At 39.7% G+C, this 18,875-nt stretch overlaps 1 protein-coding gene across 6 annotated transcripts in view; it reads right to left on the reverse strand.

The window, feature by feature from the left end:
• PEX5L (peroxisomal biogenesis factor 5 like) overlaps positions 1-18,875 on the reverse strand; it is a 396,344-nt gene that overhangs the window by 126,721 nt on the left and 250,748 nt on the right. For all 6 annotated transcript variants that reach the window (XM_082252037.1, XM_082252035.1, XM_082252034.1 and 3 more), the window contains one exon: positions 538-747. In XM_082252037.1, coding sequence (XP_082108163.1) covers positions 538-747 — 210 coding nt within the window. The remainder of the gene's footprint in view (positions 1-537; positions 748-18,875) is intronic.

Genomic DNA, 18,875 nt, shown 5'->3' on the forward strand with positions numbered 1-18,875 from the left:
GCACCTCACCTGGGCCAGTCCTTTTCTGGTCTTTGGTTCCCTGTCGCTGGCATGTTAACTGTGGGAAGTAGGCTTTGACTCGTTGCAGCCAGCTTTACAGCTGGCTTCCCACAGAGAATGTGTAAGCAGCGCAGTGCTTTCTGAATGCTCCTGCCCATTCTACGATGTGTCCCAGAAGGTTTTGGTTGGGGGGGGGGGGACTTCTGGTGGGAAAAAAAAAACAGGTAACCACTCCCCCCCCAAAGAAAAGAAAAAGATTCAAAAGAAGAAGAGGATAGGGGAGAGGGGCATAAAGCGGAACTTCCTCTTTAGGGTGAAGTTCCGCTGTAAATAAGGAGGGCCAAGCACCAAATGGTGGCAGTATTGTAATTTATTTTCTCTTTTTTCAGGTCACGAGGTCAAACCAATTCACTACCTGAAGAACTACAAAAAAGCTGCCAAAAACCCTGAAAACATGGAAATAAATTAGAGAGAAACCACAGAAATAATTTGGATATCAATGAATAGTTTCAAAGTAAATAGCAATGCAAACATTACCTAAATCCAAGGATGATTTTTCTGGAATTTTGACAGTTTTTGTGCTTCGCTCAGCTTCAGATTTAATGAGGTCTGTTTCATCCACTTTCTTTTTAATGGATTGTCCTTTGGAAGATTCCCCTTTCAGGGCAGGTTCTGACTTTTTCCCTTTACTCTGGGTTGGGGTAATTGGTTCACTTAGATCTAGAAGATCCAGTCCCGGTGATAACACTGTCAAAAGATGCAAAATAAATTAACCTAAAAATCCAAATGATCATTGTATTTAATAATGTTTAACAGTCAAGATAATAAAGTTGTAATTCAAGTCTATGGCAATGAAAAATGTTCAAACTAAGGTCCAGATAAGGACTTTTTTGTACTTTTACATCACCTTTAACAATGTGCATGCCCTCTGCATTTTTTGAACATATTCCTTTCTGTCCGACATTTAACCATTTCCATTATGGCACACCCATGTCTGCGTGTTATGTTTAAAATTACAATATTATTTTAATAGGAAAACTGTTCTAAAGTAAATATGTAAGCTTCTGATTTCTGAATTTGAAAGTTCTATTTGCTGGTCCTCATATTGATCCAGTGGATTCAGTACTTTATTTATCAGTAGTTTTGATTTTACTTTCTATATACCTTTTCTGGGGCAGTGGCTCAGAATCAAAGTCAATTACATCTAAGCAACTAGAAATTTTAGGAGGTCGAACTTCCTTGCTGCACATGTTCTTTAAGCAAGTCTATGTGATCAGATCAGAATACAAATATGGCCCCCAGATTCAGACAAAGTTATTACACTAATTAGCATTAACCAAACTTCTATCAGATGGCAGATTATTTTAACCTCATATTAGAGCTAGCTTGATTGTACGTAGAGCTGAGCTTGATTGTACAATGCAAGAAACATGCAGCTCTCGAAAAAGGATATTTTATGGTGGCACAGAAATGTACATGGCACTGTTACAAAGTCCCACATAATGACCCTATTCTGCAATATCTCTCCACTCCATACACACCAGTAAGTGTGCTCAATGCTTATCCTTCACATCTAGTGCACACTGCATTGTAGCAGTCACCCATTCTTTGTCTCCTACACTCAACTCCATCAATGTGATTGCACCACAGAAATCCCTCATGCTATTTATTGATCAACATGCTGTCCTAAATATCTGTCAGTCACATAAACCCCTTTACATTGACACCCGATATAAAGAACCACACAGCTTTTGCTATTTGAGGTTTCTGTGGTCAATACAATCTTTACAAGGCATTGCTGTGTTCACTATACGGCATGTGTCTTCGTAAAGAAATACAAGTATTTCTCATTCAAAGTTGTTTATAAAAGAATACTGATACCAAAATGAAGGGTTTTTTTTAGGGGCCTCATACTGTTAGTGGTCCCCGAAGGATCAATGGGCACACAGGATTTTACATACAAACAAGCAAAAACACAATAACTATGGATAGGAATATTATTATAAAATATAACGCGCTACTATAAATGATGAGAATTTAATGATACTGTGTGTATTTGTTGAACTGCTGCAACCACACATCAAGTGCACTCTCTCACTTTACAAGTAACAATTGAATTAAATAGTGGTGCGCTATTCATATCCCCCAATTAATCAATAAGTGAATGTTGAGCATAAATCATAAAATCCTATGTGATCATGAATAATAACTTATATAAAAACACTAACAATTTATATATATATATATATATATACACAAATATATGTGGACCACCTGATAGTGCAAACTGCTATAATTACAGTGCTAAAAAGTGCCAAGAAAAAGTTATAATCCAAATATTAAAAATTTCAGGAAACAGTCCACACATCCAAATGCATAAAAAAACAGTGATATTCCAATGTGCTTGCAACCACCTTATCACCTCTGGGTGTAGTGCAAGCTCACCTTAAAGTGTTACTAAACCCAGGAACCAGCATTCACTAAATCTGGTCTCCCACAGTACACAGAACATTGAAATGCAATTATTTTAGTAAGTATAAACTTTACTAAATATCTTTTCTCATTAGCAGTATGTAGCTGTCTTGTGACTTTGTTCGGTTCTTGGTAAAGCTTGTAGGAGTATTCATACTGCACTGAGCTGTCCTATCAGGATCCAGGACCCCTGACCCTCTGTCTGGACAGTGTTGATTGGCCCTGTGCTGATCTCATGCACTCTCCCAAGAAAAAAAATAAAAAACTCTCTAGCAATACACACCAAACTGTGCATGTGCAGCTTGACTGCAAAGGCTATGTACTATCCAGACATGTTCTGGAATCAGTTCAGTAGAAAAAGAGGAGGATCTGTGCACACAGGATCAAGCAGCCTTTTTACACAATGCAGAGGATTAACCCCTTAGGTTTCATAGTGAGTATAACAAGCATGCTTTACTGCATATACACACTGATTTTCCTACAAAAACAACAATACAAAAACAAAAAAATAAGTGAAATACAAACATATGAAATAATCACATATACGTGCATCACCAGTAGTATCACCCAGTATTAACAGTGATTTGGAATAGCAAAAGTCATAAACAAGAAATATATTAAATATATATGACCCATAACTGTCCTCTTTAGTGATGTATTCAAATCAAATCATTAGATGGTAACCCACCTAATAGTAATGCCCCCCCATTCTCATGTTTAGGAAAATAGGCTTAGACAAATCAACTCTTGAAAAGTCCTTTAGTAAGCCAGTTCACTTCTCCACCCCTCTTGCAGTAGATAATACTCAGTGGGTAAACATAGAAAAGAAAGGCTCCACTAGTGTAATATTATCAAAGCTCACACATTTAATAAAATCAAAATCCAATCCACTCACATATTAAAAACTTATAACAGACATTGTAAGGCTGATGTTATAAGCAAACGATCAGTCGATCCCCATTGATCTCACCACCTCAACGCTGGCTGATAACCATCCGGGGAACAGCATTTTTATGTTACATGATTTTACTGTTGTGTGTTTAGTAACACTTTAATGTTTTGAACATATGGTCAATAGTCGCAGTTTGGGTATTCAGTAAAAGCTGTATACAAAAAGGAGGGGAACATAGGTTTGGATTATACAGTAGGTCTCATCCCTAGTAAATGAGAAAGGATGAAAATAAGTTCCCCACAGGGTGGGACTATAATGACCTATAATGACCTACAGGTACAAGTCAAATAGATAAAAAATCAAATATCAAAAAACATAATGGTGTGATGGCAAAATGACATAAAGAAATTGATATTAAATTGATTGTAGACACAACAAACTGGCAAAAGGCATATATAAAACATGCATGGCTTGATATGAGATACAGTGGCTCACAAGTGAGTATATGCAATACAAGGCGAAACCCCTACAAGGCGAAATATCTTGTAATCACATTATCAAAGCCAATGAAAAATCTAATATATGCCTTTTGCCAGTTTGTTGTGTCTACAATCAATTTAATACCAATTTCTTTATGCAATTTTGCCATCACACCATTATGTTTTTTGATATTTTATTGAGTATTTAATAAAAAATAAACATTTTTAATACTTCACCTTACATCTATTTGACTTGTACCTGTAGGTCGTTATAGTCCCACCCTGTGGGGAACTTCTTTTCTTCCTTTCAGTAAAATCTGGGTCACTTTTGGTCCCTGTAGTCCTCCTCTACATAGAATTGCCCCTATATAGGGGATAATTCCTTCTCCTGATTTTAAGCTCAAGATAAAAAAAAGATCTGCTTATTGTGCAGTATATCAATAGAAATGTGTTTTATAAAAAAACTATATCTTACACACTCACAATGTTTATTTGTGTACAGCCTAATCATGTAATCATTTCAGCAGAGATCTTCTCATGGAACGTTCACCAGCTTCTGGGTCTCAGAGACACCATAAATGACGTCACAGGCTCCTTCTGATGCATTGCTTTACTAGTCATGTGACCTCCTCAGGGTAGGTATGGATAGAAATAGCAAATGTACAAGTAGTGCTTGGCAGTATCCTCTCCTATCCCTAGCATTAAAGTGGTAGTAAAGGTGTTTTTTTTTATACCTACAGGTAAGCATTACAGTAATACAGTAAAGTAAATATTTACCTAAGCAGTACCAGTGATATCACCAGCTTATGCGCACTGTGCTCTCAATGGACGGTTTGCCGTCTATTGACAGAGCTGTGCCACAGCCATGATGACATTGGGGCTCGGCAAATCAGATGGCCGCAGCTCACAAACCCGGAAGATAGACCAGGTGAACATGGAAGCCTTGTCAGTGGTGATGGCGTGCCACTGGAGGGATTAGTTTCCAGGTAAGTCTTTTTTATAATATGCTAGTATGCGATGCATACTAGCATATTGTGACGTTAACTTGCAGGGAGATTTTCTTTGGGTTTTTTCTTTCACGGTTTACTATCGCTTTAATGTCTGTCATTATCAAAAGCAAGTGGTATGCATGTGTCTGTACTTAACTTCTGATATTGAATAATTGGCTTCAGTCCCTGATCGACAAAAGTTTTCCAGTATTCCCGTTTGACAGAAGTCAATCTAATGATCTTTTTTCGAATTGGAACGACCATAAAAGGATCAAGATTCATCTGGACCCTCCTGAACTGGCTGAATTTAGATCCATCTATGGCCAGCTTAAGACTTGGAGAGGGAGAGCCAGCAGTAGGAGCCAGCAATGCTCTGCTGTATGCACATGTGCTACAACTGAACATGCTCTCAAAAGAATGGAATACAGTGAGAAGAGTGATGACTGATTTGACTGCTGCTGCTCCTTCATTTACATATTAAAAGGCTGGGAACATACTCATAGCCCAGCTATGCTGCTGCTGCAGTGGTGCTTTAATACCTGGTTCTACTGTCTGGTGTGAGTTATTGCGTCACAAGACTGCCTGAACAAAATCAATTGGCAAGTAACAAAGTACAGTAAAACCTTGGATTGCTAGTAACTTGGTCTTCAGGTGTTTTGCAAGACTAGCAACATTTTTTTATAAATTTTAACTCGATAAACGAGCGAGGTCTTGCAATATGATTAGGGTCACATCCCATTTTAGTCAACGAGCGCTGTCTTAATTAACACTGCTGTTTCGTGTGCTACTTGAAGGTGACTTCTATCTGACTTGTACCCATAGACTTTAAGAGGGTTTGTGGGGGTAAAAAACGCTTTTGCTCAAAAAAAGCTCAAAGAAGATCAAAGAAGCTTGAAGAAGCACAATAAAAAAGGTGCACAAGAGCACAAAAAAGCACAAGCTTCTTCAAGCTAAAATAAAAGCTCAAATGCCTGTAAAAAGCAGGTATTTTTTAGCTACAGTGAGCCCGAAGTCGGATCCTCAATGTGATCTGGATCTGACATTTCCTGAAGTTGCCTCAAAGTTACATTGCTATAATTTTTTTGTATGGACTGTAGACTGAAGAGTTAATAAATGGTTGTAGAACAAATCATCTGCATTTCTATTATTTTAAATGGAAAAATATGCTTTGGATTACAAGTACGTTTCTGGCACGGATCATGCTCAGAATCCAAGGTTTTACTGTATCTTATATATCTTGCCTAGAGTCCTGCTTTACTAAGCAAACTGTGTGCTTTATAAGTGACCCTAGAAAACAGATCCATCATTATGTTATTCATATTAATATGTACACAAGAGCACTGCAACAATGTATGTGCAAATGTAAAATGTATTTTTAATTAATTCAACCAGTCATTCGTGTTGGAATATACCACTTGGGATAAATACGCTGGAATAGTTTAAAAGCAATATTAGCTGTTCTAGCACTTCCTGGTGTTCAATGGTGAAGGAAATGAAACATGTAAATATAACACTTTCCTGCAGACACTGAAAGCAGCTGGTCTGGGTCATATGGGGCATTGTGCTGTAGTAAATTCTAGTAAAATAATTGTGTGATTACATGCCACAGTTATTATTAATTCATGCAAGTTAAACAAATTCATGTCCATCCGTATAAGAAAAACTGAGTTTATTTAAATGTGTCATTACAAAACGATTCTATTTACTGATCTCCTGGGACCAAAACAGACTTCCAGACTGCTGTACATGACTATTACTATGATCACCGTGCATGAAACTCAGCAAACCACATCTGAGTGGCCTGCTGCTTGCTGAGCTTAATATAGCTGCAGAGAAGTTAAATCCTATTTCATTAAAAGAAACCTACAGGCTACGTATAATGCATTACTTACAGCCCAATACAAATTTATTAATAATTATGCATTCATTTCATTTGGTATACTTTGCTCAGTAATAACATGCAACAGAACAAGTGCAGTCCTCTGTCACATGTGGTCATGCGTGATAATAGAAAGCTCCTCCACATAACACTGCATTAAACATGTAGGGACCAAGTCTATTTCTGACACATAGTTAAAATCAGTATTTTTTGCTAGAAAATTACTTAGAATTATATGTATTGTTGCCTTATGAGGAGTTTATGTATAAATCTCCATTAGTAATTGTAAATAGATATAAATGTACAAAGTTTTGATTTCAGACTCATATTTGCTATATGACTATAGATATGTAAGTTGTGTAAGCCAGACGGACTGGCAGTAGTAATCAATGGTTAATAAATCCGTTTGAAATGCATGCCTGAGCTAGCAGGGGGCACCTGCTATTTACACTTAAACACATACCTATAGTATCACTCTGTGATTAAGTTGTGATTAAGTTCCTGTGAGCCAGACATCCTGGGGCCAATGCAATAGAGTGAATAGACCATGTCATGTCCGTCCTTAATTCAGTCTCCATATCAAAGAACTCTCATTAAGATATGCATTGAAGATGGACTATTTGTTGAGGGTTGGACAATGTGCCCCGGATATGAACCTTGCATATCTTAAATTTCAATTTCAGAGCAAATCAACATGTATAAATAAATTCTCCCTCCAACAGAGAGGAGGAGTTAGCAAGGGGCTGAATTATGCTAAGCTAGGCGAGGAGGAAGTTGTCCAATCCTGAACGAGATACGCCCAGAGGGAGGAACAGGGCAGGATAGCTGAACCAATCAGAATAGCACTATACAAGTCTATAGGATAGAGGTGTATATTATTTCAAGGTGAGCAGAGAGGAGATGAGAGACATGGACCTGAGAAGGGGACCCGATATAATCTTAACCACTGGTAAATATCAGGGCACCTCCTAGCACTTAAATGTATACATGTATGTAGTATTTGTTGTCTGCCTTGCGGGGCATATCATAATAATTTGAATCCCATGCGCTACATGTGTTCAGTAAAATGTTGAATATTTTCCTGTTTGTATTTTTGTGTATGTACTAGAGATAAAATTGTTGTGAAATAATTTTGGCTTCAAGGCTACTTATCAATTAATTCATATTGTTGTTTTGAAGCTGTTACTCATGGTCAAAGAACTCTCATTTAACCCGAATATTGTCTGAGGTAAATTAAATCTCATATCTTCCGGGTAACATAATATATATATATATATATATATATATATATATATATATATATATATATTTAGCAAAGACTCTGGAGAATACAATGGTGGTCGTTTCAATGTTTTTTATCACGTGGTATTTGCGCAGCGGTCGTTCAAACACAATTTGTTAGGAAAAAACACATTTCACTGAATTTAAAAAAACTAAACAGTAGCGTTAGCCCAATTTTTTTTTTGAATATTGTGAAAGAATATGTTATGCCGAGTAATTAGATACCTAACATATTATGGTTTAAAATTGTGCACACTCATGGAATGGCGACAAACTACGGTACTTAAAAATCTCTGATGCTTTAAAATTTTTTAACGGTTACCAGTTTAGAGCTACAGAGGAGTTTTTTTGCTAAAATTATTACTCTTACTCTGGCCATTGCGGCAATACCTTACATGTGTGGTTTGAACACCGTTTACATTTGCGGAGCGCGACTTACGTATGCATTTTCTTTGGTGCGTGAGCTCACGAGGACGGGGACGCTAAAAATGTTTTTTTTTCTATTTATTTTATTTTTAACACTGTTTAAAAAAAACCTGATCACTTTTATTGCTGTCACAAGGAATGTAAACATCCCTTGTGACAGTAATAGGCAGTGGCAGGTATTTCTTATGGAGGGATCTGGGGTCTAAAAGACCCCAAACCCCTCCTTTGCACTTTAAAGTATTCAAAATGACGAAATCTGCATTTTTGAATATTGACAGTTTCTTTAAAATAAGTAAAACCTGAAGTGACGTTGCTTCCAGGTTACATGTTTGGAGACCTAATTAAAGCCGAATCCGGCTTCGTTCAGGACTCTAATTAGCTGGCAGACATGCTGGCTGGTTGCTCGGAAAGGCGGAAGGTGGTGGTGGGGGGGACATCCCCTCCTGCTCCTTGTGATAACAGGCGAGTGGCTGCTGAGCCTCATTGGTTGTTGTCTCCAGAAAGCCGACTGCCGGCTCTAAAAGGTACTGGGGTGATGACTCTAGCTGCAGGCATCACCCTGGTACAACCACTTCTTCAAGCCAAAGTACAGGTACATTGGTTTGCGGGAAGTGGTTAAGATAATTTCAATGGTCAGCAGGTCATCCTAACATTGTGTACTTGCAGAGAGGAATCATGATTCAGTTGCCCAACCAGCAGCAACCTACATCACACAGTACATCACACCATCCATTGCATGTACTCTAAATTCTTTAATCAGTAATGATATGCTGATGGGGAGCAATTACATTTAAAATAACATTTTCTCAGGGAGCATCAATATTATATTTATATAGAAAAAAAGAGGTAAAACCAGGGACAAAGCCCTGTTCAACCCACTCAGCGCTTAAATGACTACAATCACACACCAGGGGTATTTGCCTGTGAGGATGGGTGAGCAAAATGCTTGCTTAGATCACTGATACTATTCGAGTCAAAAAGCTGCTGCTATAAAATAAATAATATGGTAAACGGTGCGTATATAAAGTGAACCTATATATAAGCACTAGCAGCGCTAATACCTCTTAATAACAAGAGGAATGAATGTATCTATATTCAAGCAAATGAATTTGATCAGAAAAACATATATAGTAGCAATCTTAATATCATAAAGGTATAACAGCATGCAACGGTGGATATAAAAGTCTCTTAATCCCAGTGATGGAAAATAGCATGGAATAGTCCCAAACAAGGAGAACACTTCTTTGTTCGTTTCACACCAAAACAAGAGCCTTCACCACACTGACGTGCTCCCCTAGGTATTGGACACGTACCCTCATAAAAAGGATCAACCGCCTTATGAAAACCATCAAGTAATCATCCGCAGTCAAATCACGCTCCACCTCCAGATCCAGGTATCGGCTCACATTCAGAATCCACGATTCATATTATGCTCATGAAATAAAAATAAGGGGGCCCATAGCGTAACATGTACAAAACCGATAGTTTATTAATAAAAAAGATTGCACATGGGATAAGATCTTTAACAAGCGATGTAGATGTACCAAAGGATCATCCCCCTGTAACTCCAGCCACCGCCGCTGACTCCACCGCACCGCAGAGCTCAGATGTCTCCGTAGCCGACTTCCTGGTTGGACGGACGTGTCGTCAGCGTGACGTAGGACGCTATGCAGGGTTGCCTAGGTAGCCGCGTGCTCACGCGCTGACGCGTTTCGTCATCACGGACTTCAACTGAGGGCGTGAGCACGCAGCCCGGACACCTCATTTAACACCTCATTTTAAATAAAATATAAATGGTAGAGACCATCAATCTCAGAAGGAGATTTGCAATACGTGTCCAATACCTGGGGGAGCACGTCGGTGTGGTGAAGGCTCTTGTTTTGGTGTGAAACGAACAACGAAGTGTTCTCCTTGTTTGGGACTATTCCATGCTATTTTCCATCACTGGGATTAAGAGACTTTCATATCCACCGTTGCATGCTGTTATACCTTTATGATATTAAGATTGCTACTATATATGTTTTTCTGATCAAATTATATTTATATAGTCCAGATCTATAGTGAGGCCTTATGCACACTGGATGTTATAAAAAAGCCAGTAACGTTAGCTGTAGAAAGCTGTAGCTGTAGAATGAGTTTTTCAGCGTTTTTACAGTAGCGTTTTTCAGTGTTTTTTGGCGTTTATTAGCTGTAGTGTTTTTTTTTTTTAGCAAAGCTTTACTCCCATAAAAGCTTATGGCTCAGAAACGCTGACGAATAGCTGCGTTTTAAACTTTTTTTAAAGTTAGAGCGTTTTTACAGCTGAAAAAGGCCTCTTAAGTTCTGAGTTTTTTTTCCAGTAAGAAAACACCCCTACCAAAAACTGATGATAACATCCTATGTGTGCATAGACACATAGGATAACATGCTGGGGAGTTTATTGGCTGCAGAAAAAAATGTTTGAAGCCACAAACAGCAGCTTGTAAAATCATCCAGTGTGCATGAGGCCTAAGGGTAAAGTAAAACTAAAGGCAAAACTATTTTTTTTTTGGATAGCATGTAGAGGGATTAGAAGGCTTGGCAGTTTTTATTGCTGTCTGTCTCCCTGTTAGGGAGATTCAGCCTCTCAGTTTGTGCTGTTACCATTATCATTGAAAGTGATAGCAAAAGAAAATCCCAAAACTTTGGGTTGTACCCAGAAACGTAATAGAGGGAAAATCTTCCAAGGGGGGCACTAGTTTTGGTGACCTAGGGGTCCCAAGGAATTCTCTTTATTTGCAAGGATTTCCTCTCACTTCCTGTTTGGCCTTGGGACAGGAAGTAAAGGAAAATCTCTGCAATGGGACACAGATGGCGAAAAAAATCTGACAGTGGTTATAACCCTCCCTTGCTCTATCCAAAATGAAAAAATCACATTGTTGTGATTGCTGTGGATGGAGTGTCTTCAGTAGTAAACAATTTATGCTGCCAAAACTGTTAAATGAAAGTAATATCTTTACATAAATTGCACTAATTATGAGCTAGGCATTGAAGTTGGTAGCATGTGAATGAAAAGTTTGCCCAGCGGATTGAAAACCTCATCATTACATGAATACCTAAAGTTTTACTAGGCTGCTGCTTTCTTGTTTATGTTGAATAAGGCTTAATTTAGAATATTGCAACATTATTGTGCACTTTCTTTTATCCCCAAAACAAATACACTTAGGGACCAATTTAGTAGTGGAGTGATTTTTAAATTGTCTGCAAACCTGTGCTTACCTCAAACATCCAGTTATGTCTGAAGGAGGCTATTTTTTATTTCTTCAAACTTACTGGGTGCTTGAAATAAATATTCCCTGAGCCAGTATAAAAATAATTGATTTAGTATAGGAGTTAGTAATAATAAGGAAATTCTTCTATGCATTTTATATATTTAGAATTGTTGAATCCTAACATGTAACTGATGTGCAGTGATCTGAAGTAATGACAATAAATAGAAAGACCATCATAAAATAAAGGGGTGATGAAGGGGATAGGATTCATTGGGAAAGAGCCTTGGCAAATCTAGGGAGAACATATTTTTTTCTTTTTCCTTTAGAACAATAGAGAGTTTGTAGCTGTTTTTAATTAATAATACACATTACATACAAACCTGCACATGAGATCTTACTACTTTGGCCTGTCTGCAACAGATCTCACTGGGTAGCCCTAGGTCTGTTCTCGTTTCTTCATTTTTTTTCTCCACAGTTTTCCTCCAGCTCTCCTTGGGTCTTTTGGGGTTCTTTCTAGGAAGATTCTGATCATGGAATTTGATGGCTTCAAAAAGCACATGCCTGATCTCTATTTGTGCATTTTTACTTCTTGGGTGATGGGCTTTGAAGCTATTCCTTTTTTTTAGCCTGCTATTGCAGATTGTGTTGAGCCAAAGGATGTTCAGGACCCTTATCAAAAATCTGATTTTTTAGATTCTGGCTTATTGTTTTTCATATCTTCTTGATAAAACATTGTTTAATAATTTTCTAAAGCTGACCATACATGATAATTTTGTCTGGTTGCTGATGAACCAGCCAAAATTCACTCTTCGGGGGACCCTGTTGCCAACCCCGCACCTAACATCTTTTGACTTGAAGATCAAAGGAACCAGGCAGAAATTGGGGTCTGAACAGTGGCTGCACCCAATCAGATGCAGCTGTTGTACAGTTCTTCTGGCAGCTCCTGGAGCCAGCTGTCAGAAAGCAATAGTACAGCATCTATTTTGTAGGCTGAAATGGAAAATCTAACAGTGTATGGCCGACTTAAGAACATAACACTTTGGAGCTGGACGCTGGAGAGAAGAGCTCTGTCTATGCCTGCTACAATCTTCCTCCATCCCAGCAATCCATCTCCTCCAGCTGGTTTATAAAGCTTTCAGGCTCTCCCTACATCATCCGGGGACACTTATCTGGCGATATTTTAGAAGAAAACACCCGATCGGCGGAACGCCAGGACTGAGGCCTAACTGCGGGCCGGAGCCGCGGACTTTCCTACCGCGGGACGCATCGGCAGAGACCCGGTAGGATCTAACACGTCCTGGGACCCTCCTTCCACCTCCCGAGCTGCTCCCTAACTGAAACAAGCCCCCAGCTTGACCTAGGCACAGACAGAGAGACTCCCATCTAATCTCCAGGCAGCACTACTTACTCCCTCCACGTGGAGACACAGTGCCTCTATTGACTGTATTACCACTTACCCAAATACCCATCAATGTAGCCCCAAATTCTGCCTCTGCTTAGGTCAGCTGCATAAATTCCTTTTCTGAAGGAAAGTAGCGACCAAAGCCGCAAATGATAGCTTGAGCTAACTGCTCCGTACGGCCACAGTGAACCGGACCTCATCCATCCATCCATCCCTGCAGCAAAGGACAAACACCTCTGATCCAAGCTTACCCTGCAGACATCAATAGTCATGACCCGCAGGTGCAAGGAGTCGCCAAAGCTCTTTAAAATTGAGAACATGCACGGCTCACATACAGCAATGCTCCAACAAAATGACCGTAGCAGCGGCCGTGACAGCCTTCAAATCAATATACAAGCAGCAGCTGGAATTGACAGAAGAGGCAATTCACAAACATCACGCCAGGTAGGGAATCCTGACAGTGAATGTTTGTCAGGGTCATCCTCCCCAGAGTCCCCCCTCCTCAAGGAGTCCAGCTAAAAATAAACCCTGTATTATATCTCCAGCCAAACAGGGTCAGAAGCACATTAAGGGGATGGAAGTGTCCCAACCTTATACTTTTGGCCCTGCGCCTCACCAACAGGATCAGTTTGCTGCGTTCCCCACAGAAGGGCGCCTTGTCTGTGACATCATGCTGAAAGAGATGTTGCACTCCTTTAGATTGTCACTTCAAGCAGACATAATGGGCTGGATGCAACACTACAGACAGGAAGTTCACAACCTGGGGGACAGAGTGAATACAGTTGAATCCTCTCTTAGCAATCAAGCTTTGTCCTTTAACACAATGGTTGATGCCCAAAATCAGCATTCTGATGAAATATTGTGGCTAAGGGACAAAGTTACTGATCTAGAAGACAGATCACGGAGGAACAACCTGAAATTGAGAGGAGTTCCGGAATCAGTACAGTCGCAGCAACTAGAACAATACGCTACCAGGCTATTTTCTACGCTTGTTCCAACACTATCGGAAACTGATCGGATAATTGACAGAATTCATAGGCTGCCTAAACCTGCTTTCCTAGCGCCAGAAGTTCCGAGGGATGTGCTCCTGCGGATGCATTTTTTCCATTCCAAGGAGAAAATCATGTCCTCATTCCGCCAATCCTCTGAATTACCAGCAGAATTCTCAATGATCCAAATATTGCCTGACCTGTCTAGATACACCCTCCAGAGAAGGAGGAACTTGGCGACAATCACAAAGGCGCTAAGAAACCATAAAATACTACATAAGTGGAAACACCCGGCAACCCTCTCCATTACTCATAATGGTACCACTGCCTCAATTTCAACCTTAGAAGAAGGAATCTCACTACTTCAGAGGTGGGGTATCGTCCCTCCTACTGAGAATTCCCAGCACAGAGCTCCGACACCTCTACCCACCAACGAGGAATGGCATGTAGTCTCTAGGGAAAGATCTGAAAAAAAGAAAAATAAGCTGCGGGGTAGACTTCCCAGCACTTCTCACCAGCACCATACCGGTTCTAGGCCTATGGAGTTAAAAACTTCCTCATGGCCCCTTATCCATATAGGATTTCGACCATTTTTGTTGAACTCGGACCACTTTTATGGTCCTCTTTTTACAATGTTCTATTTTTATACTTTTTTCTTTCCTTTTGCAGTTTTGTTTCAATCTCCTCTTCCAATGACAAGGAGTCTCCATCACTTTCAAATCAACCCTCTCGAGACCAAGAATATAAGCGCAGTACATTCCCAATAATTGATAACTACATTTCAGAGTCCTACCAGCAAGTCCTTTTTACACATGAAAATGCCATTTAAAATCATCTCAATAAATGCAAATGGACTGAACCACCCAGCCAAGAGATATGCTCTTTGGAAAGAAGCTAAATCTTCAAATGCGGACATTATCGCAGTGCAAGAAACACACTTTCAGACGTCCAACCATCCTAAATGCTCCAACAAGAACTTCCCCAACATATACATAGCTACCTCACCAACGAAGAAAAGGGGATTAAACACACAATTAATTGGCAACCCAAGGATCTAGTGACTGACCCAGACGGTCGCTATATTATTGTTACAGGATCGTTTAACGGACTACCTATGACCCTAGCATCAATCTATGCACTTAACACGCTTCAATTGAGATTTCTCAGGAGAACACTCAAAGCCATCTCCAAGGTTAAACATGGTAACCTTATGATCTGTGGTGACTTCAACCTGACATCCAACCCAGAGATGGACACATCCTCAAACAACAAACAACAGAAGAACTTCTTACAGGGTTTGTTCCATAAGGAAAGTTTGTACGATGTTTGGAGGTGCCTTAACGCATCAGAATGAGACTATACTTTCTACTCCTCCAGACATCGTACATACTCAAGGTTGGATATGTTTGTGTCTGATTGGCGCCTTCTGGGGATGATCTCATCCGCGGCTATCAAGGACATCATGTTGTCTGACCACGCTGTGGTTGAGGTGACCGTGGATGAGGGAATCCCCAGGGGGGCCAATCCTGTATGGCGTTGTAACATCAGAAACCTGCAGTCTGATGAGTGTAAAAAACATATCTCCCAGCATCTTACTGAATTTTTCCAACTAAACGCAAAGTCTGTGTCAGACCCTTGGTGCCTCTGGGAAGCACACAAGGCCTACATGAGGGGAGTCTGCATACAGCAGAGCTCAAGACTTAAGAAAAAAATATAATCAAAAACTCTCAAACATCCTATCACAAATTCATGATCTCGAAACCAAAAACAAAATTCTCCCAGACCCCAAAATTACAAAACACTTGGCCAATCTAAGAATAGAACTTCGTGCTATCCTAATGGAAAAAAACGAAATTCAATTTAGAAAACTTAAATTAACGTGTTATGCACAATCCAACAAAATAGGTAAAACATTGTCAAATAGGCTTAAATCCTGACAAACCAAATCTAGGATCTCTCACATTACTCAACCACAAACCAATCACAAACTAACTCACCCCCAGGAAATAGCAGATACATTTTCCAACTATTACTACTCACTTTATAATTTAGAATCAGACCCCACAACCCACAATCCTATAAGTACAGACATTTCAGCCTTCCTAGAGAGCCTCAATCTGCCCCGTCTCTCTGAAGCCCAACTCCAAATGCTTAATGCACCCATAAATATCGAACGATGTTAGAAAGAAAATAATATCTCTACCCCAAGGTAAATCACCAGGCCCAGACGGCTTCCCAAGCGAGTACTACAAACTATTTCAACACACCCTCACGCCGTTGCTACTTGACGTATTCCAAAAAGCAGTAAACATATCATCATTCCCAAGAGAAATGCTGGGAGCATATGTGACCACAATCACAAAACAGGGGAAAGACCCTTCACTACCAGAAAACTACAGACCGATCTCATTGTTAAATACAGACCTCAAAATATTTGCCAAACTACTGGCCAAACATCTGCAGAGGGTGCTTCCCTCTCTGATCCGGAAGGATCAGTTAGGATTCATCCCCGGCCGACAAACATCAGACGCCACTAGAAGAATTGTCAATGTCCTCAATGTAGCGGAAAAATGTCGGGCGCCTTTTCTGCTGCTTACATTAGACACAGAAAAGGCGTTTGACAGGATCAACTGGACTTATATGTCATCCGCCTTACGTAAATTTGGACTGGAGGGTAACATTTATTCAGCAATCATGGCACTCTACTCCCAACCTACGGCCAAAGTCTTCACGTCTGGAACGCTTTCCAAACCCTTTAAAATTTCAAACGGCACTAGACAGGGCTGCCCCCTATCCCCAACCATTTTCAATTTATCCATTGAGCACTTAGCCGAAGCAATAAGAACCTCACCCAACATACGAGGCTTCATTATTGGCAACACAGAACACAAGATTAATTTATTCGCAGATGATATCATCCTAATGTTGACATCACCAGAATCATCCCTACCCGCAGCCCACACTATCCTTACCAGCTTCAGTAAGATCTCTTACTATAAAGTAAATAATTCCAAATCATTGGTCCTGAACCTAAATGTGTGTCCTGATACAAAAAAATGATTACTTGAGAATTGCCCCTTCTCATGGACAGAGGAGAAAATATCTTACTTAGGCATTACCATCACTCCTCGAACCTCTGACCTTAGCCATTCGAATCTCAAATCCTTGAAGTAAAAAATCTCTGAAGACCTTAAAAACATCTCTAACATAGACCTATCATGGGGAGCGAGAATGGCAGTAATTAAAATGACCATCCTCCCTCAAATCTTATACTTATTTAGAGCACTACCCATCCCCATGCCCAAATCACAGTTGAATGCCCTTACAAGCATTATTAGAAAATGTATATGGTCAGGGAAAAAAGCCTGTATAGCCTTTAACATACTCACTGCACACAAATCCATGGGAGGAGCAGGACTACCCAATTTACAAGCTTACTGGTGGGCGTCAAGACTAGACCAAATGAAGCATTGGGTTTCTAGTAGTGAAACACCACTATGGGCATCAATTGAGGAACATCTAGTGCCAACTAAAAACCTAACACTCATGCTTCAAAGTGACTTGTGGATACCATGGAATTGGCCCAACTTGCCCATCACGGTCAAAGCATCTCTGCAAGCATGGAGAGTAATTTCAAAACTATCACCCAAAGTAAACCTTTTTCATGTCTGACATTCCTATTAAGATATTAGAATCTAAATTTACTAAGCTCAACGTCACCAAGCTGGGTGATTATGGTCTATCGCTCGTGTCACAACTCTACAGAAATTGCAGACTCAAAGAAACGTAAGAAATTATCCAGGAATTCTCCCTCCCTCAAGACCTGTTACTCACCATCTCTAAGATCATTTTCTCCCTTTTACTCCTGCCTAACATCAGACTCACTCAAAATTAAATCTCCCCATATGCAGAAATGGGAAAAAACACTAAATCACTCTTTCACCCTAAAACAATGGCAAATAGCGATTAACTCAACCCATAAACTATCACACTGTACTAACCATTGGGAAATGATGACCAAAATTGTAAACAGATGGTATTTCACTCCCTATACACTATCTAAAATGAATCCTTACCTTTCACCACTGTGCTGGCAAGAATGTGGTAGAGTAGGCACCTTACAACACATTATCTGGGAGTGCCCCTCCCTTACAAGTTTTTGGAAAACTATTTTCCAATGCATAGCATCAACTACTGGAATCTTAGCTCCTCCCAAACCAGAATTAGCATTGTTGAATCTAAACATTGAACTATACCCATTGACCTACAGACAAATGATTATACATCCCCTTTAAGCTGCTAGAACCCTAATACTACGTAAGTGGAAAACCATTGACACTCCTAATCTCTCTGAGGCAATATCCCTAGTTAATGAAAACTACAAATTAGAGAAAGCTTTATCTTTCAATGCTTTAACCTACCACACATTTCAAAAAGACTGGTTGGCTTGGCCCTATTTAACACCTGATACTAGAAACTCATAGAGTAATTTACTATCAATAACTAAGTCCTACTCATCCTTGTCCTGAGGTTGATGGGGGTGTCGACTGCCTGCAGCTTGGCGACATTGTTCCCCTAAGGCAGGGGTGGGGAACCTTTTTTCTGCCAAGGGCCATTTGGGTATTTATAAAATCATTTGGGGGCCGTACAAAAATTATAAACCTAAAAATGTGCCTGTTATATTTGGTCAAAAATTTAATTAACTCACCCCTAATGTGATGGCTGCAACTGCTTCTCTTTGGTGAGGTGTGTGATGTTAGCTGGTATTGGTGATGTTGCTACTGGCAACTGGTTTTCCAGGTTTGCGTCAATCAGTCTGGAGCGCAGTTGACTTTG

This window comes from Pelophylax lessonae, assembly GCF_965119305.1.
Source record: "Pelophylax lessonae genome assembly, chromosome: 3".
Classification (NCBI taxonomy): domain Eukaryota; kingdom Metazoa; phylum Chordata; class Amphibia; order Anura; family Ranidae; genus Pelophylax; species Pelophylax lessonae.